This window comes from Marmota marmota, unplaced genomic scaffold (genome assembly GCF_001458135.2).
Source record: "Marmota marmota marmota unplaced genomic scaffold, marMar, whole genome shotgun sequence".
NCBI lineage: Eukaryota > Metazoa > Chordata > Mammalia > Rodentia > Sciuridae > Marmota > Marmota marmota.
The window spans coordinates 1,257,853-1,284,533 of NW_026000079.1; the positions used below are offsets into that span (position 1 = coordinate 1,257,853).

At 59.0% G+C, this 26,681-nt stretch overlaps 1 protein-coding gene across 1 annotated transcript; it reads right to left on the minus strand.

Moving 5' to 3' along the window:
• Positions 1–7,468: 7,468 nt before the first annotated feature.
• Positions 7,469–25,975, minus strand: Ntrk1 (neurotrophic receptor tyrosine kinase 1). Its single transcript, XM_015502712.2, has 17 exons — positions 25,702–25,975; positions 22,669–22,743; positions 22,334–22,405; positions 20,362–20,430; positions 19,264–19,415; positions 18,898–19,040; positions 16,486–16,618; positions 14,832–15,161; positions 14,406–14,423; positions 14,196–14,251; positions 13,854–13,956; positions 13,263–13,409; positions 12,777–12,907; positions 12,426–12,598; positions 9,409–9,649; positions 8,951–9,109; positions 7,469–7,837 (listed from the first exon to the last, which is right to left on the minus strand). Exons 1-17 carry the CDS (start codon positions 25,833–25,835, stop codon positions 7,652–7,654), a joined length of 2,322 nt encoding a protein of 773 aa, XP_015358198.1. The 5' UTR covers positions 25,836–25,975; the 3' UTR covers positions 7,469–7,651.
• Positions 25,976–26,681: the final 706 nt, after the last annotated feature.

Sequence of the window (26,681 nt, forward strand, 5' to 3'; positions counted from 1 at the left end):
TAACGCTGGCCCCCACCCCCACCCGGGCTCTGGAGCTCTTCAAGGATGGGACCCGGCAGCAGGCATCTCTGTGCTCCCAGACCTTGACACAAATGAAATGCTAAATAAACCTTAAGGGACCCAGGTGACTGGTGCACCCCAGCCCCACCTCCAAGGCCCATCCCTATGGCTAACCTTCCCTAGGTCCCCCAGGAAGGCTGAAGGGGCCCAAGGTCCCCACCCTTTTGTGTTGACCTAGTGCCCAGGACACAGAGAAAATGGTGGTGCTGACGACATTGCTAGCAACTAGGTTGAATGAATGAACTGATTACTAGGCAAGAGTCTAAAGCCCTTCCCTTGGGGGCATTGAGCCCAGGGGTCTCTCTAAGGGAGCTACATGTCTAGCTCTTGTTTCTTATTTTTTATTTTGAGACAGGTTCTTGTAAATTGCTGGGGCCGGCCTGGAGCTCGTGATCCTCCTGCCTCCTCTCCAACTAGCTGGGATAGTAGGCATGTGCCACTATGCCCAGCTTCTAAAAACTTTATACTTAGTGACTTATTTAGGCAGTGATTTAAAGTTCCCTGCCCTGAAGGAACTAACGGGCTGATCCGGAGAAAAGTGAATTGTTCACTCATTCATTGAATAAAGATTTATTGAGCGCCTACTATGTTTAGGCTTTGGAACAACAGCTGTTTAAAAAAGGAAAAAGACAAAGTTTCTGTCTAGGACTGGCGGTGTGGTTCAGGGGTAGAGCAATTGCCTAGCATGTGTGATGCCCTGGGTTCAATCCACTACATGGTTTTGTTTTGTTTTAATGATACTTAGATTTTAGTGGGGTGGTAGTAAAGGGATGACAAAGAAACTAAATCAGTAAAATTGTAATATATAAGATGATAAAAAGTACTATCACCAAAAAAATAGAGAAAAACAGCTGGGCACAGTGGTATATGCCTCCCAGGGATTTGGGAGGCTAAGGCAGGAGGATCTCAAGTTTGAGGCCAGCCTCAATGATCTAATGAGATCCTGTAAAAAATTAAAAGGCCTAGGGATGTAGCTCAGTGGTAAAGCACCCCTGGGTTCAATCCCAGTTCCAAAAAAGAAGAGAGAGAGAGAGAGAGAGAGAGAGAGAGAATGAATGAATGGAAGGGGACAGGGAGTACCAGGGTTGTAGTTTGGGGGAGATGTTCACAGAAGTTCTTACTGAAAAGGTAGCCTCCAGGTGAAAACCTAAAGGGAGGAGAGGTGGGGAGTCACAGATTTCTGGGGGAAAAGCATCCCAGGCAGATGGAACAGCAAATAGAACAGCCCGAGGCCATAGCACGTGCCCACAGCCTGGCACTCACCTTATGTGCTGTTGGCAGGAGAGCGATGGGAACTTCCTAAGGAGGGTGGAGCGATCGCAGGGTGTAGGGAGGAGCCCGCGGCAGACATTACAGACTGAGGTGTAGGGGGCGGGGGGGGGGGCCCTGCCAGGCNCCCTGCCAGGCCTCTGAGACCCTCGTGAGCCTGTTAGATTCTGCTCTGTGTGTGATGGGGAGCCCTTGCAGGGGTCCGAGAAGAGCAGGGACACATTCCATCTTAGGTTTTACAAGATGACTGTGGTCTTGAGAAGGGGCTGTGGTCTTGGCAGGCCGTGCTACTGATGATGGGGAGGTGGGCCCGCTCCTGGGGCCAGGCCCATCTGATCCCCTCCCTCACCCTGCAAGGTCCCAGAAGTACAAGCCAGCGCCCCCTAGCTGCCCCCCCTGCCATTTCAGGCTCCCAGGCCCCTGCCCCTGGGTGGTCCCTGGTCTGGACCTGCCCACAGGCCCCCGCCTGCCCTCCCAGCCGGCCTCTGCCCGCCCACCAGCCGGCCTGGCACTCAGACCCCCCCTCTCCCCCTCTGCTCTCGCTCTAATCACAGTTCAATCCAAACCCCCCCACACTCCTGTGAATAATTGGGGCTGATTTAGGGGCTATCAGGGGAGGGGGGCTAATGGAGCTCGTGGGGGGCCGCCCTGGTGACGAGGGGAAGGCTGAGAGGCAATTAGCTGGGCCCACAGCCCGGGACTCACCTAATGTGCTCCCCGCCCGCAGGAAGGGCTGGCCAGGGGCTTGGGGGAGGGGGTGGCCTGCCCCACCCCCACATCCAGGGAGGACTTGGACTTGAGGATCTGCCCTTCCCCAGGCTCAAAGGTGCAGGACACTGCAGGAGGGACTTCCAGAAAAATTGGGGCAGGGGCAGGAGGGGTGTTGGGGGAGCACTGTGGGGAGGACTCCTGGTCCTCAGTGTCCCCACTCCCTGCACACACACAGGGCCCCAGCTGAATCCAAGGCCTGGCCGGGGACCCACTGCCCCTGATGAATACCGATACCAGCCCTGAACTCTCGCCCTCCTGGCCTCCCCGCCATTAATTACCTCCTTCCCAGCCCAGATGAGGGGAAGCCAGCTCCTCTGGGGCAAAAGAATCAGAGCTCTGAGCCCGGCCCAGAGGAGCCACCAGGAAGAAGGAAGGAAGGACGGAAATGAGGGGACGGCCGGAGGGACATCTGCCTTCTCCTCACGCCATCCCACACCCAAGCCTCTGCCATCTGCCTCTGCTCCTGGGGACTGTCACCCTCTGTCTTCTGCAGCTGAGCTCCATCCCCACCCCTCCCAGCTGAGGACCTCTAAACACCCGTGGGGGTCCTGTCTGAAGACGCTGGACAGCCAGATCCATAGGCCCCTTCCCAGGCCTCCCTCCCTTCCGGCCTCAGGTTGGGGACAGGAATGTGCACTGACCCAGAGACAGGACTAGACAGACCTCCTCACAGGGAGGGCCACCCACAACTCAAACCAGCACACCAGCTCCACGCGCCCAAGACCACCCCACCACACACACACCCACCCATGATCCAGAACATTCCGTCCAAAGGGGCAGGTGAGTGTCCCAGAACATCCAGGTGTCCGTGGAGGGGACTCTGCCTGCGTGATGGGAAGTTGGGGCTGGTGGATGAGCAGAGCCTCCGGGGGGTCCTGCCACTTCCCCCTGGGGCTGCCATCTTGAACCTCCTAGCTGGGTTGCCCTATCTACTCTTTCCTTCTTTCTCTCTCTTTCCTCGAAGCCGAGTGCCAGGGGCCAAGTCCCAAGCCACTGTAGGGTGACCTGGTCCCTGAGCCCTGATTCTGCTCTCAGCCCCTCCCCTCCCTCTGCCCCTCCAGAGCCCCGGCCCCCCAGTTATCTCTCCGTCATCCCTTGAGCAGACCTGGGTAGCTGAGCGCTCACCCCAGGATATGGGGTGGGGGGCTCCGGGAGAGTTCTCTGTGCCCCTCCCAACACCCCCGTGTGCCCCATTATAAGACCAAGGGAGCTCCGAGACCTGACAATCGATATCCCTCAAAGATGAAGACACTAATAACTTTATCCCCTCTTGTCTTCCAACTCTCGCCTACATTAGCCCTGACCACAGACAGGCCCCAGGCAGCTGAGACCTGCCGGGGGCCAGCCTAGAGCCGAGTAACCCCTTCAGATCCAAGTGGGAAATATGAGGCTAGACTGCAAGGAGAACTTCCTGGCACTCCAGAAAGAGAAGCCATGGGGATGAGGGATGGAAAGTCTTGGGAGTGTATTTCCCATCCCCAGATCAATACTATTGGAGACCTTTGAGGCTTTGATGATGGGTGACCCAGAAGCATCCTACAGGGTGCCTGTCTCGTCTGATGGCCGCCCCGTTGGAGGTGAGCCAGGAGGGACGTTCCCAGGGAGGAAAACCAGGAGTCGGAGGACTGGAGCTGGGGGACGTGGGGTGAGGTGGTTCTGGTCCTGCCCTCCCCGTAGCACCCCGAGGCCCTTCCCCCACTGGGGTCTCATGGGGCAGCTCAGAGACCCCAAGTCCACAGTCACCCCTCGTCTCGCTCCACACCTCTGTCTGCCGCCGCTGAAGCCATTCTCAGGCACTGTCCCCGCCTGGACGTCCAACCTGTCAGACCCCAAACAGCAGGGCAGGGCCTGCGCTGGGGACCAGACCTGGGCAGGCCGGCGAGGAGGGGGGAGAAGGGCACACTGACCTAGCACCTGGTGCCCAGCGCGCCCCACGGGGGGGCCCTTCACACAGAAGCTCAGAACCGGGGCTTGGCTCGAGGTGCAGGAAGGCGGTGACTGCCCAGCGTCCCACACCTCCCAGGGGCAGAGCCAGGCGCCTGACTAGACGGTGACCACCAGGGAGCCCAGCCTGTCAGGGAAGAGGGGGCTCCATTTGGAGGCAGCCGGGCTTGAGCGTCGAATTCCAGGGGCTGGATTGGAAGTGAGGCTCAGAGCAAAGCCCACCAGCCCCCGCCCCCCGCGGATGTGTTTCTGCGGACCTGGGGCCCTGAGCTCCGCCTCCCGGGCTCTCCGCCTTTGGGGCTGGGTCTTTTACGCATGGGTTTCGAGTCTGTGCACTGCTTTGGGCTGCCCTGTCCTGTCCCTCCTTCCTCCTCCTTTTTCTTCTTTTTTATTTTTTTTTCAATCCTGGGGATTGACCCCAAGGGCATCCTACCACTGAGCCACATCCCCAGCCCTTTTTATTTTTTATTTTGAGACAAGATCTCACGAGGTTGCAAAGGCTGGCCTCCAACTTGTGATCCTCCAGCCTCAGCCTCCCGAGTACCTGGGGTTATAGGTGTGACCACCATGCCCAGCTCCCCTCTTTCTTCTGTGTGGCTCCTCCTGCAGTTCCAGCCCCCTCCTTTCCTGACAGGGCTGGGTCCCCTGGTGGTCATGCGTCATCTCACCTGGTTCAGGACCTCTCTCCTCTCCACCACCCCCAGAGCTATAGCTGCCCAAGCTCTACATTGGAGCCTGTTCAGAGATTGGGTGGGGTGAGGGACAGAGAGACAATCGGGGACAATGGTTGGAGCAATGGAGCCACCTCTGCCCCCACCTCTGTCCCCCCAGAGGATGCCCAGATTGCCCGGCAGATCAGCCTGCAAGTGAGGGGCCCCAGGTCCCCCTCTCCAAATGGCTTTTAGATAGCCCAGGGCCTATGCAGTGGGGAATTCTCTCTAGGACGTCCCTTCAGCCCGAGGGTCCAGGGGACCCAGCCTGGCATCCTCCCCAGGCCCACCTGCCGCATTCCTGGAGGCTGAGCAGATGCCCTCCTGTCAGTCAGGAAGTCAGCCAGGGGGATCAGGCCCGGAAGGAGGCAGAGGCTGGGGAGGGAGGCTAGAGGTCTCTGGGGCTTGGACCCTCTGGTCTTTAAAGATCCTGTCCCTGTTCTGGGGGCCCTGGGGAAAGCCCCACTGGTTTCTGCACCCTGACTCTTTCTCCCCAAAGAAAGAGGCTGGCGGAGGGCAGCGGGTGGCGAGGGAGTCGGCCTCTTCCACCCTGAGCCCTCCTGAGGCCCACCCACCCCACCTTCTGAGCCTGTTTCCCACCAAGCAGCCGGCTCTGAGGAGGGCGGCGGGAGGGGCCTCGGCCAGGTCTGGGGACCCAGATGTCCAATCCCCACAGCCCCAGGTTGCTGTCCTGGTCCCAGCCCCACAGGGGGTCCTTAGGGTCCCATTCCATTGATCCCCCTGCAGCCATCCATCTCAGCTGGCGCTGGGCCCTGGGGGAGGTGTGGGGGCAGCTAATGGACTTGGCACAGCCAGGAGGTAATTAACAGGGAGGGGCCGGGGGCCACAGGGGGCTTAGGGGCACTGTTAACGACAATGGAATCCAGCAGCCGCGGGGAGGGGTGCTGCGTGTGTGTGTGTGTGTGTGTGTGTGTGTGCACGCGCACACGTGAGTGTCGGGTTGCGTGTGTAAGTGAGTGTCGGGTCGCCATGGTAGGCCAGGGTGCTGGTCACTGGGTGCACCTGTGTGTCCCTCAGTGAAGGGAGGGAGTGGGGGCTTTCAGGCCATGAGCGGATGACCTGGGGACAGACCCCTCCTCTTCCCCAGCACAAGTCCCTGGGCCCCACTTGCCATATGGGTCGGCCTGGGAGCTTCAGCTCCTGCGTGGGGACCCCTGCGTGGGGACCTAGAAAGCCCTGCAGCTCCCTGGCCCAAGCTCCCTGGGGACCTCCAGAGACCCTCGCCCCTCACCCACCTGCTAAGCTCTTCCAGCAACGCCTGTGGCTGCGGCCCAAGAGCCCCTGACACCCAGTGCTCTCCACCTTAGAATGCTGGCCCCCATCCTGCTCAGCACCCCCCGCATGTCCCCTTCTGCAGAGCCCACCAGTCTGGGCCTCTCCCTCCTTTCTTCTGGGGAGAAGTTCAAAGGTCACTGGCTGTGAGTGTGGCTGAGAGGGAAACCCCAGAAGAGTCCGAGAAAGAGAGTCTGTCTGGAGGTCTTGGATCCTCCTGCTTCTCCCTCCTGGGACTTTGCACAGCACCACTCTGGCCCTCTGTCTCTTCCTCATGTGTCTCTGTCTCCCTCCCCTCCCCTTCTTCTCTGTTAGTATGTCTCTGTCTGTATATCTGCTCCTCTAGTCTCTCCTAGCCTCCTGTTTGTAGGTCCTGTCTCCGTCCTTGCACAGTCTCTGCCTTTGTCCCTGAGCTCACCTGTTGGATTGGATCCCCCAGCCTCCTACCTCACTCCCTGGCCATATTCCCACGCCGTCCCCCGCAGGGGCAGTGAGCACCAGTCCTGCCCACCACAGAGCAGGAGAGGAGAGTTGCTGGTGAACTTGGCCCTTAGGGACCAGGACAGGACCCCCCCTCCATCAATCAGCTGCTGCCCTGGGTCAGACTTCCATTAGCCGTAACCAGCCTGGACAGGAGGCAGACACACCGCTGGGCTAGGCCTCGAGGTGATAAGGCCCAGATTGAATCACCAGGGCAGGCAGGGAGGTGGGGGTGCACCAGGGACATGAGACAGCCACCATTAGCCCCGAGGAGCCGCGGGAGTGTGCGTTATTGCAGTGGTCAGCAGGTGATTGGAAGTGATGGGCCGGGAGTGGGGATCTGCTTCTCCCTGGCTCAGCGTGAGCTTTGGGCGTGGGAAATGTGGAGGCAGGGCTCGGTCCCCTGACCCATTGGGCTGGGGGACCTCGGTGAGCCAGAAGCCTCAGGCTACTCAGTTAAGGGTTCCAGGAGGCAGAGAGGAAGGGGACCCCACCTATTCCCTCGGGCAGAGTGGACCGGGAGATGGCTCTGTCCTTACGGAACAGCCGTCTTGCAAGCCCCTGGCCTCAAAGTGCTGCTCTCAGAATATTTAGAGCCAAGAAAAGTGACAAGGGAAGACACAGGAGGCGGGGGCCGGCTCTTCACCTGTCCTTAACTGTGTGTGGACACACCAGCCCAAAGAAAACTTGCCCACCACTGCTTCCAGCCTGTCCACCAGAACATCTGACTGCCATCCCTCCCACTGCACACCCCGGCCTTGGGAACACGAAGCAGACAGAGGTGGACAGTCAGGGTCCACAGGCCTGGTAAGGTTGCCTCACCACCAGGTGACCTCAGCCACGGGGTGGGGTGGGCAGCTGAGGGGAGCCAAACCCCTACCTGAGTCCCAGCGCCCCTCTCCGGGAGCGACGTCATCCCAAGAACTGGCAGGAGACGCGGCCAGGGGGTAATAAATATAATTGCTGTGACGGAACCCACAGAAGGGGACGTCCCCCTCCCCAGCCCGGCCGGCCCTTCTGCATGCTGAGGGGGAGCTAGATGCTGGGGATCCCCCGGGGCAGCTGGGGCTGGGGGTGGCCGTGGCAGGCCCGACGCTCGGCTCGCACCGCCGCCCTGGAGGGCCCTAGCCCAGGACGTCCAGGTAGACAGGCGGCGCCTGGGCCAGGGCTTGCAGCCGGGCGTGCACGTCCTTGATGCTGTGGCGGTGCTGGGGCTCCCGCTGCCAGCAGCCACGCATGATGGCATAGACCTCGGGGGGACAGGCGCGCGGCCGCTCCAGCTCCCGGCCCTGCGTGATGCACTCGATCGCCTGGAGCCACCGGAGAGACAGAGGACTGCAGGGCAGGCAGGGGCGCGAGGCCAGCCCTGCCCCACCACCCGTGCCTGCGCCCCGTGGGTACACAGTGACCCCGGGAGTCCCGTCTGACACTGCAAGGGGGACTCTGGGAAGCCTGGGTGGGTCCCTTCCACAGGCTGGACTCAGACCTGCCAGGTGGGCTGAGGAAGGGGAGGGACTGGGACGTCTGACAAGTCCATCTGCTTAACGTTGGAGGCCGAAAAGAGGGGGGGAAGGGTCCCCTGGATCTCAGCCCCAGAGCGGGGAAAAGAAAATCAAGCAGAATTGCAGTTAAAGGCCTTAAAAGTAAAGTAAAGGGGCAACCCTCACTTCCTTCTCCAATCTGTGGGTAACACTTCTCCATTTGGGGGGTAACCTAGTTCCTCTAAAAAGAAACTGCCGCAAGAAAGATCAAAGTTAGACTCCAGGAAGGACTACTAGGACAGCTGAGACATCCAAAGAAGGAGAGATGGTAGCGGGGAGATGGTTGGAGAAGGGGCCTGGAGCCTCTTCCCCACTCTCCCCTCCTCCCCATTAGAGGACTTGGGCTATGGGCAGCAATAATTCCATTCCTTCTCTCAGTGCTTGAGAAAATTAAAATCTATAACCCTCTCCCCCACCCCACAGCCTCCAGGGAGCAGACTGCATTAGGAGGAGAAATGGAAACTGACAGCTGTGAGCCAAGGAGGGGGCGGAAACTGCTCTGGGAGACAGAACACCTGGGACCTGTTCTGGCTGTGGCCAGCCTGGAGGACTGGGGGAGGAGGCAGGACTGTCCTTCTGAGAATCTAACCTCCAGCCTTCCTGCTGCAGGGTCAGGTCCTCTCGCCCATGCCTCTCCCTCCCCACTATAAAGGGCCCACTATAAATTTCAGCTAAGGATCGCGGGGCCCAGACTCCATGGAGAGTGTCTGGAGATTCCTCGAGGAACCAGCTGGACCTGGACTTGGGGCTGTAAGAGGAGGGAGGACTGGACGAGGAAGAGAACTGGGCTGGATGGAGAGGAGGGGTCCCTGCAGGGTGCAGGGTGCAAGGTGCAACCACCGGCAGGGGGACAGGAGGACAGAAGGGAGGGGGCGCGCTGACCTCGGTGTTGGACAGCTGGTACCAGGGCTGCTTGCCGTAGGTGAAGATCTCCCAGAGGACCACCCCGAAGCTCCACACGTCGCTCTCGGTCGTGAACTTGCGGTAGAGGATGCTCTCGGGCGGCATCCAGCGGATGGGCAGCATGGTGCGGCCTCCCACCTGCCGGCGAGCGGCCGCGTTACCGCCAGGGGGCGCCCGCGGGGCCCGTCCATCATTAAAGACCTACAACGCGGGCTCGGGGGACCCGGGCTAAGAGGGAAGACCATCGGTGCTGGCTCGTCCGTACGGGAGAGCAAGGAGCCAGACCCTCCTCCACTGGGGGCCGAGGAGGTAGGAGGGGATCCAAATTAAGAGGCCAGAGTCGCAGACCCCAACCACCAGGACAGGTCTTAGCGGGCTTTGGGTCCGGGGACTCGGTTTGGAGGCTGCAGGAAGGCCCAGGGAAGGAGGACCCTTACTCGGTAATAATCCGTGCTGTAGATGTCCCTGCTCATGCCGAAGTCCCCGATCTTGACCACCAGGCCCTGACCCACCAGACAGTTGCGCGTGGCCAGGTCCCGGTGCACGAAATGCAAACTGGCCAGGTACACCATCCCTGCGGCCACCTGGCTAGCGATGGCCAGCAGCTGCCCAAGGCCCAGGGGACCTGGAGCCACGTCCTCGCCGCCAGCAAGCAGCTTGGCATCAGGCCCGTGGGACCTGTGAAAGGGGGAAGGAAGAGGGACCGGCTGGGACAGAACCCTGAGGAGCCTGGGAACAGGGGTTCCCCGAGAGCCGGGTGTGGAGCAGGAGGACGGGGGACGGGGAGCAGAAATGGAGAAAGGGGAGGACAGAGAAGCAGCTGTGGGGTGTTGGAGTAGGGGAGTTCCAAACAGGTGCACCCACAGCCGGGACTTCTGCCAGAAAGAGCCCCACGTTTCCCTCATCCGGGCCTCCCTCTCGGGAAGCCCCTGTGAGCTCAGCTCCGCCCCCAGCTGCCCACTGGCCCCTGTGAAGCCCCTGGGAGCTCTAGCTGCCCACTGGCCCCTACCTCTCTTGCCATGGCACCGTGGTCCCAGCCCGTGCCAGGCTGAGCTCCATTTCCTTCCCGCAGCCTGCCCCTGCCTGATGGAAGGAGCCTCCTCCTCCCAGGCTCTGGGCCTGACACCTGGGGTCCCCCCTGGTCCTCCTGCCCTCCACGTCCACCTGTCTCCATGGGATTTTCCTTCCTTCTCAAGGTCTCCAGGACGCCCTTCACCGCCTCCGCTTCCCCAATCCAGATCGGTCCTGGTCACTCATCTCTACTCCCCAACATCCCTCTGGAACCTTCCCCTCCGCTGACTGCCTTCCCAGCATGGCCCTCCCCTGCTGGCCACCTTGACCCTCCGCATTAATTCCAGGAATTTGTTAAGGCTCCAGAGCCCAGGTCTCCGCAGGGCAGTGTGGGGGCCGCTTGATGAGCGGCAAGGGAGGGGAAGAAGTAGTCAGGGACAGAGGGACATCTAAACTGACAGCCAGTCCTGACCAAGACACATGGGCAGCCATTCAAAGGGGGCCAAGACAGGCGAGGGCGAGGTGACTGAGAGGAAGGTCCAGTGAACCCGGCAAAGGGAACGTGCAGACAGAGGCCCAGAGGGGAGAAGGGACAGATGGCCCCTCCTAGGGACAGCCTTCCAGACTCTTCTACGAGTGTTCAGGAGGCCTGCTCTGCTCTTCCAGAGTTTCACACAGTATTGGAAGCGGCTCCCACAGCCTCAGCCCCACTTGGTATATTTCCCTGCATCCCTGGAGATTAGCGCTGCACCTGCACCCTGTCAAGTGACTAAGAAGATGGACTCATCCGGGGCCTTCCCTGTTCCTCGGGCTACTCCAGCCATCCTCACCCACAGGGCTGGCCGTACCGCCCACTGCTCTGGACCTTCCAGTGGCCCCCAGTCCACAGGGCGAGCTCAGGACCAGCCTCCCCTAGCTAAGCTTCGCAGCCTGACTGCAGAAATGACCCTTCGTTCCCAGGGGGATGCTTGGGGACCAAGGCACAACCATCAGCTGGACAGTCACCCAGACCTTTCCCATGCAGAACTGGAGCCCTGCATTGTCCCTCCCCCTGGTGGGGATGGTGAGATTAGAGAGAGCCTTGGTGAGAAGGCTCAGAGAATGAGGGGCAGCTGATTACACACCCTGACCCTCTGCCTCACTAACCCTGCCCCATCCTCCCAGGGACTCAATTAAGGGAACAGGTGATTGTCACAGCCAGGAGTTGGGAGCATGGGTTCTGTTTGGGGTCTCATCCTCCTGGGACCATTCACTATCTGTGTGTCCTTGAGAAAGTCACTCTGGGTCCCTTATCTGTGAAACAGACACACACACCCTCCGCCAACTGGGTACTAGGGGTACCCCAAACCTAGGGGTGCGCCATCACATCCCAGCCCTTTAAATCATGACAGGGTCTCGCTAAGATCCTGACAGTCTCACTAAATTGCGCGGGCTGGCCTCCTGCGTCAGTCTTCTGAGTTGCTGGGATTAAAGGGAGGTGCCACCGCACCCAGCTCAGGCACATTCCTTGAAGTTATTAAAACGACCAGCACAAATAAGCAAACATATGGGGTTATTCTGTCTGAAGCCAAAAAAATAAATCTTGCAGAACTTTCTTCAAGTAACAATTGCCGAACATGCTTAGAGACTAGGAAAGATAAACACATATTTATAGCGTTGTACAAGATACACATGTTCAGGACAGGCACGGTGGTGCGCACCTGTAATCCCAGCAACTCCAGAGGCTGACCCAGGAGGATCACAAGTTCAAGGTCAGCCTCAGCAATTTAGCAAGACCTGTCTCAAACTAAAAAATGAAAACAGCTGGGGAGCTGGGCTTCATGCACACGCCTGTAATCCCAGAGACTGCAGAGGCTGAGACAGGAGGATTGCAAGTTCAAAGCCAGCCTCTGCAACTTAGTGAGACCATGTCTCAAAAAATAATAATAATAATAATAAGTAAAAAGGGGCCAGGGATGTGGCTCAGTGGTTAAATTGCCCCTGGGTTCAATCTCTGGTACAAAAAAAAAAAAAAAGTAGGTACCATGTTCAGGCACATAGAACCACAGTAAGGATGAACTGTAAAGTAGGTAACCTAGGGCCTGGGACTCAGAAAGTACCTGGTCCATGTTTGTTATGACTGTGGTCATCTCCACAGCACCTCCCACGGGCCTGGCCTCCACATGCCAAACACACACACACACCCACACCCGCAGTGTCCACCCCTCCTACAGTGGGGCCCATGGCTTCTACTAAAGCAAATCCCCTATTACAGTGTCCTCCTCACGGGCCATGCCCGCCTCTACCACCTTCTCTCCCTGCCTCCTCCACCAACTGTGCCCTCCAGACCCTGCCTGGCGTCCTCTTCAGTCCAACAGTCAAGCAGGGATGCGCCTGTAGGGAAGGGATGACCGGGGCTCAGAGCCAGGGGCTGGGGACCAGCACCGCGGCCAGGTGCTCGCACCGGAGGAAGCGGTTGAGGTCCCCGTGCCGCATGTACTCGAAGACCATGAGCAGGGGCCGGCCCTCGGTGCAGACCCCGAAGAAGCGCACGATGTGCTGGTGCTGCAGCATGGTCAGCAGCTCCGCCTCGCGCTGGAAGTCCTGCCGGGCACTCTCGGACACCTCCTTCAGCGCCTGCAGTCAGGGGTGGGGACAGCACTGGGGCCTCATCTCTACAGCCAGCGCAGCCCACCCCACCTTCAGTCCTGAGCCATGTCGGACCCAGACGTCCCACCCCCGGCCAGAGCACCCTGTCCTGGTGGTCCTCCAGAAGGTGGGCGCCAGGCCAGCATGCCCCACGGCCAGGGCTCACCTTGACAGCCACCAGCATCTTGTCCTGCTCGGGCAGCAGGCCGTGGCACTCGGCCAGGAAGACCTTCCCAAAGGCACCCTCGCCCAGCTCCCACTTGAGCACGATGTCCCGGCGCTTGATGTGGTGGACACCTAGAAGGACTTGCAGGATCAGGTGGGAGCCCCAGGGACAGAGCGGGACAGCCTAGGAGGATGATGTGCTGTCACACATGCCCGGCCAAGGGGTGGGCGGGGACTGAGATCCAGCTTTACTCCTTCACCAACCCCATGGCATCGCGGGGGTCAGCACCTGCCCACAGGTGTCGGCTGTGGCCCCGGGCCGTGGCTGTCCCACCTAAGGAAGGTATGCTGCAGTGGGGACATTCCTGACTGCAGGAAGGGGGAGGGGGTGGACCGGTCAGGCCTGGGCGCGCGTGCATGCACACACACACACACACACACGCACGCACACACGCGCACTCGCCCCTGACCCAGCAGAGCCTCTTACAAGCATCACTGAAGTATTGTGGATTCTCAATGATGTGGCCCTGGAGCCCGGAGCCTTTGCCATCAGTAGGGGACAGAGAGCTGCCACTGAGTGTCATGAAATGCAGAGACATGGCCAGCCCATCCTCTGGAGCCAGCACAGCAGGGCCTAGAGAGGAGACACCGTCACACAGAAGAGGTCCCCGCGCAGGCACCCACCCTGAGCCTCACATCGTGAGTGCCAGGCCACCCCTGTCCCATAACTTGCAGGGACAGGGGAGGAGGGCCAGGGAGCAGGAGAGCAGGCAGGGGGACGGGGAGGCACCAGGCCTCTCTCCGTCTGGCTCCTGTCCAGCCCCAGGCCTCATGGGGACGGGCCAACTCCCCCGCTGCTCCCCTCGCGGAGCCCAGACCTCGCAGACCCACTTAGTGTTTGACTCCAGTCCAGCCACCAATTAGCAGCTGCTACCCCCGAAGCCACCCACACCAGCCGAGGACACGCACACCCTAAAACAATGGTGTACACCCCCACACCCCGCGATGGAGGGTCGGGAGAGCCAGTAGGAAGTAAAGTCAGGAGGATGGACGGACAGACAGACAGCTTCCCACTCACGGTTGATCCCAAACTTGTTTCTCCGTCCGCATTTGTTGAGCACGAGGAGCAGTGCGGAAAGGAACAGGCAGGCGAAGACGGCCAGGCCCACGGCCACCGAGACCTGGGGGGGTTCATCCAGGGGCACCCTCAGAGCCCCCCAGCAAGCCGTCCCTCTGTCCTGCCGAGGAGCCCAGAGCCAGGCCCCCAGACCTTTTCCTGTTCTATGGGGACCCTGGCCTGGCTCAGGAGCTGACCAGAGCTCCCTGCTCTGCCCAGAGACGGCAAGCAGACAGCCTCTGCCCAGCCTCCGCCCAGCCTCCGCCCCCAAGCCCTGCCCAAGCTCCCACTTCTCGTGCTCACCCCAAAAGGCGTTTCATCCTTCTTCTCCACTGGGTCTTTGGAGGTGCTGTTAGTGTCTGTGGGGACACGGGCAGGAAGGTGGGCCTTGGCACATGCTGTGTCTGCTCTACCCGCCCTGCCCCAGCTGTCCTCTCGGGGACCAGGTGCCCTCTACCCCAGCCTCAGTTCCAGGGACCAGACACAAGCTGCTTTCCAGCCTGGGCTACTCACCCACTGGGGAGAAGGAGACTGCGGCAGGAGGGAGGAGAGACAGCAGTCAGATGGAGGGGGACAGCAGTGAGCCCCTGCCCCTCCGGGACTCACCCCTTCGTGGGGTGGGGGTGGGAGGGGATGGGGCAGCTGGGCCTCAAGGGAGAAGATGCCCACGGCCCTCCTCCAGCCGGGCTCTGGATGCCCCGGCGCGTGGTTCTCTTCAGCCGGTCTGATGCCGGGCTAGCTCAGGGGTTCCGAAGTCCTGGCTTGGGGCAAGGAGGCCAGCCCAGAGCTGGACACCAGCTCCCTTCTGTCCAGGACCACGCATTTCAACCTTTGGGGTCAGGGGTCATGGCAGGAAGGGGACCCGCCCTCCCAGGGCATGTGGATGCCCGCCCCAAATGGAGCCCAGGGCAGGGGCAGGGTTCCGGGTAGTTCTCACACCAGGGATGGGGTCCTCGGGGTTGAACTCAAAAGGGTTGTCCATGAAGGCAGCCATGACGTAGTCGGCGGCCTGGCCATAGGGATTGGTGGCCAGCAGCGTGTAGTTGCCGTTGTTGACGTGGGTGGGCTGGTTGAGGCGGAGGCAGCCGTGCCGCACGGTCTCGTTGGCCAGTGTGGGCTCCAGGAACTCGGTGAAGATGAAGCTGGTCTCATTGAGCACGGAGCCATTGAAGAGCCAGCGCAGGGACGGGGCGGGCTGCCCATCCACCCAGAAGGGGATGCACCAGTGGTGCATCTCCACCGCGGTGGCCAGCTGCACACTGGCCGGGACTGTGGGCCGGAGAGCAACGCGAGAATCAAGGAACAGCGGAGGGAGGTGGCCCGGGCAAGTTCAAGGGCGGGAGGGGGGGCAGAACTCAGAGGGTGGAAAAACCAGATAAGAAGGTCTAAGATAGTCACAAGGAGCGACGATGTTTAGGAGAAGTTGACACTAAACCTTAAATAAACCTGGCAGCAGGCATGCAAAATTCAGAGGCTAAGTTCTTTAAAACTCAGCAGCAGGCCCAAAATAAATAACAGCCCTAGAGAAGCGGGAGACCAGCTAGTGGCAAATGAACGAGGAGTCTTTCTTTTTTTTTTTTTTTTTTTTTTTTTATTGTTGGCTGTTCAAAACNGGGGAAGGATGAGGTTGGTACTGGGGAGAGAAAGGGAGGTCCTCAGAAGTGCTGGTAAGGTTCATTAATGTTTAAAGCGCGTGTGTTTTGTGCACATGTCTAGGTATTTTTCACAGTAAAAGAAAAAAGGTGCCGGGCCCGGTGGCGGCGCCCGACTGTAATCCCAGCAACTCCGGAGGCTGAGGCAGGAGGATCGAGAGTTCAAAACCAGCCTCAGAAACTTAGCAAGGCCCTAAGCAACTCAGTAAGACCCTGTCTCTAAATAAAATGCAAAATGAGGCTGGGGATGTGGCTCACTGGTGAGTGCCCCTGGGTTCAACCCCGGTACCAAAAAAAAAAAAAAGGTGATATGAAGTAGGAGATTTAAGATAATTTGTCAGCAGATTTAGAGACAGTGGGTAACATGCCTAAAGAGGAACTCAGGAGAGGAAGGTCCCCCTTTTAAAACTAGGGTGCAGTTCTCCAATTTTGAGGTTCCTTTGACTGAAGATCCAGCGCCTAACTTGTTCTACCCACAAAATTCGGCATGTAGCGAATGTTGACCCAAGCTGGAAATTCAGTGCAGGGCACTAGTAGAGTCTCTGCACCAATTTTTATTTGCACCAATTTTAAAGTGTCCATTCCAAACCTAGAATAAAATCCTAAATTCAAAACGCAATAAAATAATAAAGCTAGGGTGCAGGGCCTTGGAAGGGCTGGGATGGAGAAGTGCTTCAGAGCCGAGGGACAGTCAGGCAGCTGGTATGGAAGGCCTCAGGTACGAGGCTCGGGCAGAGGGCCAGAAAGAAATCCATCTCATCCCTGTGGCCTTGATGAGCCCCTAGGACTTCCCCCACAGGATCGGGTTTTCATGGGAATCTGGAAACAGCTGGGTAGGAGCAGCTGCGAGACACACCCCATCCTTCCCTCAACCCCCTCCTCCTCTTTTCAGGAAGAAGAATCGAGTGGGGGTAGGTGCAGAGGCTGTCACGGGGACTCACAGGAGACGTTGACCTGGACAGAGACCTCAGCCCGGCCCACATCATTCTCTGCCCAACACGTCACATTCTTCCTGTTCAGGTCACTGGTGACATTGGCGAGGGTCAGCCCCAGGGATGGCAGATCCCCAGATTTCTGGATCGGGGAAGAGGGGAAATCAGGAAGGCTTCAGCTATAGGGGGTTGGAGCAGATGTCTTTTGGGGGGGTCCAAAGGGAAAGGAGAGGAGGGCTCCTGCGGGGGAAGGTGAAGACACCAAGTGAGGCTAGAGAGGCCCGATGACTTGATTCTGAATTATCGTCTAAAGATCGGATCAGAGCTGGACACAGTGGAGCCTTCCTGTATCCCAGTGGCTCAGGAGGCTGAGGCAGGAGGATCGTGAGTCCAAAGCCAGCCTCAGCAACTTAGTGAGGCCCTAAGCAACTCAGGGAGACCCTGTCTCTAAATAAAATATTTAAAAAGGGTTGGGGATGTGGCTCAGTGGCTAAGCACCCCTGGGTTCTATCACCAGTACCCCCCCCAAAAAAAAAGATGGACTCAGAGCCAGGCTCAGGAAGGTTAAGGCAGAAGGATCACAAGATCAAGGCCGGCCACGCAACTTAGCAAGACCCTGTCTCAAAATAAAATAAAATAAAATAAACGATTTTAAAGGATGGGGGGGGTGAAGCTCAGTGGGAAAGCACCCTGGGTTCAAACCTCAGTCCAAAAATAATTTTTGAATCAGGTTCAAATTCTCTTCCTAAGGAACCACGGCCACGTCGTGTCGTGCATAAATTTTGAGACCTAAACCAAAGACAATTCTTCATCTTGCTGCACCATGGGGTTTTGTGTATGTTTTCTAAACTGACAAGACAGACAAAATCATCTCTTGATGTTTAAATGTTATTTCCAAAGAATGATGAAAATCGGTGAGGTGGTGGGCAAATCTCATTTATCTGGAAATTGCACAAACGTGGACGGGGTTTCCTACCTCGGGGGAAGCCCCGCGCTCCCTGCCTCTCACCCCCGCCCCTCAGGTAACCAAGTAGGATGTGGCTTTTCCAGAGAAAGGTCTCAGGAAGCACAGGGGTTAGCAAACACGTAAATTTTCCAAAGAGGAAGTAAAAAATTTGCTAGTTTCCCGAAGCCAAGAGCTGCTGTAAGGTGTCTGCACATGGGCGTGGCCCCACCGTGGCTCTGCCCTGACCCTTACTCACTCCTTCCATGGTGCCTGGACGCCCTGTTCGAGGCTCCACACTCTCCCTTCTGCACGGTCCAGGGGCTTCCAGCATTTCCAGGGTGGACTCCTCTCCCAAAGCAAGGGCCTCCAAACTGAGCATCACGCCCCCAGTCCCACGGCCCACACCATGTCCCTGTGAGTCCACTTTTGCCACCCAGATGGGGCCAGATGGGTGGGCACAACCTGTTGTCAGAGCCTTGTAAATAGGGCCTTGGGTCCCTGTGGCTGCTCTCAGCTGCCGATGGCCAGCTTAAGGACACAGGGCAAGGCCTGGGAAGGTGCCCAGAAACGTATCTGGATAAAAAAGAGGCCAGAGGATGCCCGGGGGCAGACAGGACATCAGGAGGCCATCATGTCCAGGTCCTCGGAGTACAGATAAGGAAATGAAAGTGCAGGCAGATGATGGGATTTTTTTTCTGAAAGACACTCTAAGAAGTAATTAGTGAGAGAGCTGGAAACAGACCCGGGTCTCCTTCACAGATAGGTTCAACACACACCCAAAACGACGCTTCCAGAGTCTCCACGAGGAGACCAAAGACCCCCAAGAGCTTCCCCTGGTGCAGGACCAAAGAAAGACACCGGCACGCAGGGGGTGCACATGGACACCCACCAGGCCACAGTCGCCTTATCCAGAGAGGCAGTGAACGAGGGGTGTCTGTGGGGTCCCTCCGAGCTCCAACACACAAGCTGTGCACCCCTCTTTCAAGCAACACTGTGTTTCCAGATAGAGGTTCTAAGTTCTGTTGGGTCCAGTAGAGTTTGGGGGTCCCTGCTGGGCCAGCGTCTGCCCTGAGGTGTCCCCTTTTTCTTTCTCTATTTTTTGATACTGAGGATGGAACCCTGGGGGGCTTTACCACGGAGTTACACTCCTAGTCCTTTTTATTTTTCACGTGGAGGCAGGCTCCGGCTAAGTTGCTCAAGATCTCACTCAGTTGCCAAGGTCGGCCTCCAACTTGGGTTCCTCCTACCTGAGCCTCCCAAGTCACTGGGGTGAAGGCGAGGGGTCCCGCCCTGCAGTTGACCTGAGGTTTTCTGTGTCCCCTGGGCGGCCCCACAGTGCCAGCCTGCCATCTCTGTCTAAACCGTCCCTCGTCACCTATGTGCTGCTGATTGGCTTGGCTGCCTCTCTCCGTCTCGGTTCCCTGTGTCCTGCCTGGGCCTCTCCTGGATGGGGGGGGACGTGGAGGGCTGCTCACCGTCACCGTGGCTGACCCCTCCAGCTCCGTGAGGATCCAGCCAGCCTGCTGAAGGCCCTGTCCCTCCACGTGGCACTGCAGCAACACATCGTCCCCGACTTCCACTGAGGCATTGGGCATCTGGACCTTGAGCGTGGGCACACCTGGCCACCCAGGATGCCCGAGGGGTGTTAGAGTGGGTGTGGCCTTGGAACCCCACACCAGGCGTGTTTCTCCCCCACCTGGAGCCCAGGCAACCTCCCCAGCCTTCATTTTCTGCCAACGCTGGTCCCCCTGGTCCCCTGGGCCCTGTCCAGCACCTCAGCCCCACCCCACTCCAGGCAGGTGGCCCTATTTCCCCACATGGGCAGGAGCTCCGGCACCTACCACAGCTGGTGTTGTGGCTGAGGGCCAGGGGCTGCCCCCGGGGGCCAGAGCACTGCAGCCTCTGAGTGCGCAGGCCGCCCAGCCCCTCCTCCTCCCAGCGCTGCAGCCAGTGCAGGCCACAGGAACAGCGCAGAGGGTTTCCCGACAGAACCCTGGTGGGCACAGGGGACCGAGAGTCAGGGAAGGGGGCGGCAGGGGCCTCAGGAGCCACAGGAAGCGAGTCAGACAACAGGGAGGAGGGCCTAGAAGTGAAGGATGGGGCATGGACAGGCTCGGGTCACGACCCCGTAAAGGAAAGAAAGGCTTCTTGGGAGGCTGAGGCAGGAGGACCGCCAGTTAGAGGCCAGTCTTGGCCACTTAGACCCTGTCTCAGAATGAAAAGTAAAAGGGCTGGGGATGTAACACGGGGTGCAGCACCCCTGGTTCATCTCCAGTGCCCAGTACTGAAGAAAGAAAAGAAAAAGAAATACAGAAAGTCAGACTAACGGGGTCCCTGAACCTGGGCTCCCAGGTGACAAGCCAGGCAAGGGTCTAAGCATGGTGACAAGGAGGGAAGGGTGTGGTTTCCTGAAGGGACCCAGAGGCCTCACGTGCCCACCAAGTATCATGGTCCATTGCTGTCTCACCCCTGCATCATGCATGGTGTGCAGGGCATGTGGCAGGTGTGCAGGGCATGTGGTAGGGTACTGGGCATGTGGTAGGGTTCTGGGCATGTTGCAGGGTGCAGGGCATGTGGCAGGGTGCAGGGCATGTGGCAGGTGTGCCTGTGATCCTCAGCGAGGCCCAGGAGTCCACCCCAGGCCCACAGAGAACCAGCCATCCAGGCCAGCTTTCCACATGGCCCCCCCACCCCAGGCGGTAACCCTTCTACAGGTCGTCCTCCATGGGAGGGTGGGGTCAGGGGGCAGTGACAGGCAGGCGCCCAGTCCCCATTCAGCTCACAAACACATGGCCCCAAAGAGACACCCCCACGTGCATCCCCCAATCCCCTCCCACCCTCTCCTGGAAGACACAGGGACATACCGTCACAGGGGGACACAAGTGCACTGCGGACCCCCACATCACATACCCTGTCCCTTGCCCGGGGTCCCCACTCACAGTTCCTGTAAGGAGAGGCCCTGCACGGTCTTCCAGGACAGAGACTCCAGAGCATTGAAGGAGAGATTCCTGCAGGAGTTGACAGGGTGAGACAGACCCCAGACCCCTCCGTGGCCACCGACTTCACTCTGACCCAGTGTGAGGGAGGAGGGGAGGAGGAGGCTGGCACTGGGCTCCCCTCCCCAGCCCAGGCAGCTAGAAGGAGCCCCGGGAGTGTGAGGGTAGGGGGTCAGGGGCAGTAAGGCTCTCTGAGTCCAGTTCTCTGCCTGGGACAAGAAGGGTTAACCCTACCCAACCCCCTCCCCAGACTCCAGGGAGGGGATCTAAGGAACAGCCGGCCCCCCTCCCCCACCTTGGGCCTCAGCTGGTGAAGTGCTGAGGCCACAGCTGGGGGAAGGGACTCCATCTGTACTCCCCCACTGCAGAGGAGGCCAGAACCCAGGCTCCCGCAGCCCCCTGCCCCCTGCTGGCTGGAGGACAGGGTCTCAAAGTACCTCCTTAGGTCCCTCTCCCCTCCTCTTTCCTGCTCCTCCCCAGGGGCTAAGGAACATGGGGCAGGAAGGGACCCAGGACCGCAGCTCCCTAGCCACAGAGATGAAGAAAGGAGCCCAGCAAGGGGCCTGATCCAGGCCACGCGGGACCCCAGTGCTCTGTGCCTGCTGCTCCTGGGAGCCTCTTCCTATGAGGGGCCTACCCTGACCCTCTCTTCATTCCAGAATTTGTGGGGCTGGGTCGGAGAGGCACCATCACACAAGGACCAGGAACATTACCACTCTGGACACAGGAAGAACTAGATGTGAGTCCCATCCTGCAAAGCAGCTGTGTGACCTCCACCCACAAAATTAGCCCCTCTGATTCTCCGAATTCTCATCTATCTCTGTCACCAGGTTGACTGGAATGATTCATGGACATAAGAATTGTGAAATGACATTGAGCACACATTTTTAACTGAGGTTAAAAAAAATCCCAGGGGCTGGGGATGTGGCTCAAGCAGTAGCGCGCTCCTCTGGCATGCGTGCGGCCCGGGTTCGATCCTCAGCACCACATACAAACAAAGATGTTGTGTCAGCCAAAAGCTAAAAAATAAATATAAAAAAAAATTTAAAAAAAAAAAATCCCAGGACACAGTGAGTGACATGACATCACGTTTGTTGTGATGGTCGTTGCTGTGGTCAGTCACTGGATCCAACTGGGTTGGCGTGGTGGCATTTGCCTGTGATCCTGGCTACTCAGGAGGCTGAGATTAGAGAATGGAAACTGGAGGCCAGCCTCAACAACTTAGTGAGACTCTGTCTCAGAATAAAAAGAAAATAAGAAGGGCTAGGGATGTGGCTCAGTGGTAGAGCGCCCTGGGTTCAATTTCCAGTAACCAAAAACAAACCCAAAAACCTCACTAGACTCAGCAGAGGACCCTGCACGCTCCACACAGGGCAGCCGCTCCAGCCAGTTCCTGGGGAGGGGAGGACGTGAACTCCTGTCCTCAGAAACCCAGGGAGGAGTTGCCAAGGTCTCCGAGGGTCGCTTCTACCTACTTCATGCCCCACTCCGCCCTCTACAGGAGAGGCAGCTGTGACTCCCAGGGACAGGAAGGGGGACAAGTGGAAGATCTGATACCCAGGGCCCCAGGCTAGTCCAGGGTTGGCGAGGGCTTCCCCACCAGGAGGGCAGTGGGAGACAGCCTGCTCCCTTCAGGCTGGTGTGTCACTGAACTCCGGAAAGACAGACTGGGCAGGCATCTATGGGAAGTGTCTCTGAAGAATGAAGCATGGAAGTGAGACAGCAAGAAGGACTTTCCAGCAGTCCTGGATGAGGCCAAGAAGTAGAGAAGCCGCCCCAGGGGGATGGGGAGACAGTTTCCCTGACCAGGCTGGGGCCTTCCTCAGAACAACTCCCCAGGGAGGGCCAAGTCCATTAGCAGCCCCAGGCTGGGTGTCCTCCCCACCCGCTACTGCCCACCCCGGGGTCCACTCACAGGCGACTGAGCCGAGGAGTCAGATGGAAGGCATCTGGCGCCACAAAACGGAGGCCACTCTTCACGATGGTGCTGGAGAGGTTGGGGAGGGTCAGCCCACAGCTACTCGGTGCCCATCCCAGTCCCCAGGGCTGATCCCCACGCCCCCTCCTCAGCTCCCTTAGTCCGCAGCTGCCCGGGACCCCTCAGACCCCTGGGCTTCCTGACTGTCCCACCCTTCAGCCCTCAGACTCAGGGGTCCTCCCAGTCCCTCAGGACACTTGAACTCTCCCTGACCCTGTGGTTCCCGCCCTGGCTGAGCCCCGCCCACTCCCACAGGGCCCTCAGCCCCTCACAGGTTGCGAAGCTGCCCCAGGCCCTGCAGGTCACCGAGCTCCAGGCTGTGTAGATGCTGCTGATTCTCCACACAGCTGTGGGGAGAGCGACGGCTGTCACGGGTCAGGCCCAGACCTGGGCTCCCACAACCACCCACTCCCTCACCATAACGTGCATGCATGCATGTGCACCACTCGCACACAGACCCGGGCATACAGAAGCTCAGACACACCTCCTCACAAGTGGCACACACACACACATGCACACCCTCACACATGTGCACACTCTCCCATTCCCTTTGCACCATACCCACACCCAAGCATGCACACATATACACTTGCAGGGGCATAAACATAAGCACGGAGCTACTCCTGCTCACACAATTCACACTGCACACGTGTGTGCAGGAACACAGAGGCACCGTCACATAGGAGCACACAGACAAAGCTCCCATATACCTCTCCCACACACGTGCGAGAATGCACGGGCACAGGCTCATAAACACACAGGGTCAGTTCCTTCTCAGCTTTGTGCTCTGCTTTTCCATCAGGCACAACCTGGGGGGGGGGGCGTGCTCAAACCCTTGCTTCCTCCACAAAGGGCCCAGGTTCATCATGGCCACTGCCCCACCCAGTGCAGAGGAAGCCCTGTGGGCATGCAAATGTGTGTTCCCAAACGTGCCCGCTCAGGAGCCACTCCGTGGGCTCAGCACCAGCACACCCCACCCTCTCTGCCCCTTCACAGCCTTGGCCCCTCCCCGGACTTCAGAAGCAGCCCCTGCTCCCTCCCCCAGTGCTTTCTTTCTCACAACCAAGATGCATAGAGGCTGTCAGCCAGGGACCCCTGGGCTCCTCCTGCCCCAGGAGGGACCAGGGAAGGGGAAGAGGGGCAATCAGAGATGGAGTCATGGGGTGGAGGAGGGACTGGCTGGCTCACCCAGCACAAGAAAGATGGGAAGTCTGAATGGGGGGTAGGAGGGAGGGAAGAAAAACAGAGCGAAACAGAGACACAGAAAAAGAAATGTACAGGAAGAGACTGTCAGAGAGAGAGAGAGAGAGAGAGAGAGAGAAGGAGAAAGATAAGAAAAGGGAGTCAGAGAGACCGATAGATAAAGATAGAGAGCCAGAGAAAGAGAGATGGGGGAGAAGAAAGAAAGAGTGAATAAGCATTAGGGTGACGGCTGACTCTGCCTCGCTTCTGGATCTGACATGCCAGAGAGTTCCTGAGAACTCAGCCACCCTGCAGTGACATGTCCATCCCCCTGCCGCCCCACCCCCTGCCACTGCCACACACACCAGGGGCCCCTGACTCACCACTAGTTCTCAGAACCCTCCCCCTCTGTCCTGGGACTTGCCTTAGGTAAGCACCAAGGAAGGGAACCAGGACCAACCCTCCTCCTCCCCCCTGCCAGCCTTGGCCCCAACAGCACCCCACATCAGGTCCTCCGCCCCTGAGGTCTGCCGAGTAGCATCTAGTGACTCCCAGGGAGGGCACTTCCCTATTGTGCTCACCCCTCCCCAGCCCCTGTCCAGAGTGTTCCCAGCGGTAGGGACCCAGGGAGCCCACAAGCATGGTGGCCAGGGGCTGTGCAAGCTGTCAGTCAGCGTGCTCAAAGCTGCCGCGTTCATTTGGATTCATAATCAATCTGTCTATTCGAGTCCATTATCTCCTTGTTAGCTCCACGGGTGAGGGAGGAGGGAGGGGGCTGTGCAGGAGGGGGTGGGGGCAATCTGACTGCTGCCCCACCCAAGGGGACAGCTCAGCTCACCACTCTGCATGCCCCTGGCCTGTCCATTCCCTTCACCCCTGGGTTGAACTCACTCAGGGCTTGGAAAGAAATTGGGAAGCGAGAGCACCCAGGCAGTCAGACTGGAGGCCTGAGTGATGATTGGACAGGACTGGGGGTGACAGCTTGGATGGGTTTCCTATCAGGCAGAAACCTAGCCTTAGACCAAGACAAGGCCATCTTCTGGTCTCCCTAGGGCCATTAGAGAGAGATATTGAGTACCTTCCCGTTAATTACCACAAGATGCCAATTACTGCAGGCTGCTCAAGTAACTACCAGACAGCAATACCCCCACCTCGGACTTCTTCTAGCCTGTCCAACGCAGGAGACCGGGGAGGCTGGCCCACCCTCTACGTCCAGACCACAGGAGAGGGGCTTTCTAGCAGTTCCTTCCCTCTTCTAGAAGTCTCGCTGGCTCCACCAGTCACACAGAATACTCCAGTATTTTCCAGCCGTCACCCGGTAATGCTTGAGTATCATTAGGGCAATTATTACAGCATACTTCCTTAGGTCTAAAAAGTGCTTAAGTATTTTGTAACCGATTATTGCACAATGTCAGGAGACAGCAGAATGCTAGAGATTCCTCCCAGGTTTGGACCTGGAAGGTAGGAGAACCTTCAGCAATAGCCCTGTCTCCCTAACCCAAATAGGGAGACAAGGGTGAAAGGGAGACGGGAGTGGAGGAGAGTGGAGGAAGAGGAGGGAGGTTCCCATTTCTCACATCCAAATGGAGGGGTCCTGGGGGCGCTGGATGGTGGAAATGGGGAGAGGTGTATTTCCTCACCACCTCCCACCAATTCCAGCTTTCCCAAGTCGGGGGAAGAGCTGGGGTTGACTGGTCACGACAAGGAGGAGTAAGGGGATGGCTTTCCCTAGGAAAGGGGCGCAGGTGCCACACTGAAGGGTTCTCCGTCGCTAACTACCACCCTCTATGGGGACAGCGTGGGTTCCTGGGTGAGCTGCAGAAAGCGGCTTTTAGACTGCTCAGCTTCTCAGACCTGGTCTGCGGAGATTCCCCCCTCCCTTTGCCCGAGGTCAGCGACTCAGCTGCCCTGAGTTCTAGTCAACATCCAGACAGTGACCGCGGGGCTAGTAGGGGAAGGGGCAGCGGCAGCAGTGGAGGAAGCCGGGGCAGCGCCAAAGGCTGCGCGGTGCCACCCTCGCCGCGCCCGCCCCACCTGACCCAGCAGTCCGGCTGCGAGTCCGCGCCCTCGGGGCAGGGCTATGCCCTCCTGTCCCCGCGCCCTGTCGCGGGTCGGACACTCACAGCTCTGTCAGGTTCTCGGCGGTCGGCAGTTGGCGGAGGCTATAGAGGGTCCCAGCCTTGGAACAACGCAGCCCCGAGGGGCCGAAGCGGCAGCAGACATCGGGGCAAGAGGCAGCGCACGCGGATGCCAGCATCAGCCAAGCCAGCAGGCTGCCCGGGCCGGTAGCCTGGCGGTGCCAGCCCAGCTGCCCGCGCGGTCCGCCCGCAGCATCGCGGCGGCGTCCGCCTAGCTCGGCTGGGCGGCAGTCCGTGCGCTCCCAGCCACAGGGCCTCCCTGGACATGTGCGCTGGGCGGTGTTAAAGACCAGCCGCCAGGAAAGGGCGGAGCCAGCGGCCCCGCCCGGCCCCGCCCCGCCCCTCCACCTCTAGCCCCGCCCCTCCTTCCGAAGCCCCCAACTCTGCCGACTCCCTTTTCGGGGCCCCGGTGCCAGTCCTTTCGCTAATACACCTCCATCTCCCGGAGCAGTGGAGAGGCCGCCGCCGAATGCCTTCTAAGTGTCTTCTGGAGGTGGGGGAAGTGGGAAGTGATGCGCTGTTTCTCCTGGAGTATAAAGCAGCTGCATTTTTAGATGTGGGAGGAGGAAGATAGAGCTGGGGAAAGGTTGCAGTCCAGGTCACACCAGGCAGCCCCCGCCCTACGACGCACTTGCCTGAAGGCGCGGTGCACGTCAGTTGAGAAAAAACGTGAAACACTCTCTAAACCCTAGTAAGAAAAGGGAGAGGACCCCCAAAGGACCAAACGCAGAACCTAGGCATGGACACAGAAGAGGCAGAGTAAGAACTGATTGCCTTTAACAGCCAAATGGAGATCAAGGAGCCGAAGCCCCGCTGACCAGGAGAAACCACAGGGTGGCGCTAAATGCCCACACGCAAAGGTGCGCGCTCCGGGTCTGGGTCGGGTGGATCCCGCGCGGTGCGCAGCCCCCACTGAGTGCTGCGCCTCGGGTCCTCGGGTCAGTCGTGACTCCCGCCAGGCAGCT

Coding starts and splice junctions, on each gene's coding strand:
- Ntrk1 (XM_015502712.2), bottom strand. CDS start 25,835: ATGCTGGCATCCGCGTGCGCTGCCTCTTGCCCCGATGTCTGCTGCCGC. Junction 20,431..22,333: donor ACTCCTCGGCTCAGTCGCCT/GTGAGTGGACCC, acceptor CAACTCCTGCAG/GAATCTCTCCTTCAATGCTC. Junction 16,619..18,897: donor AGGGGTCAGCCACGGTGACG/GTGAGCAGCCCT, acceptor TCCCCGATCCAG/AAATCTGGGGATCTGCCATC.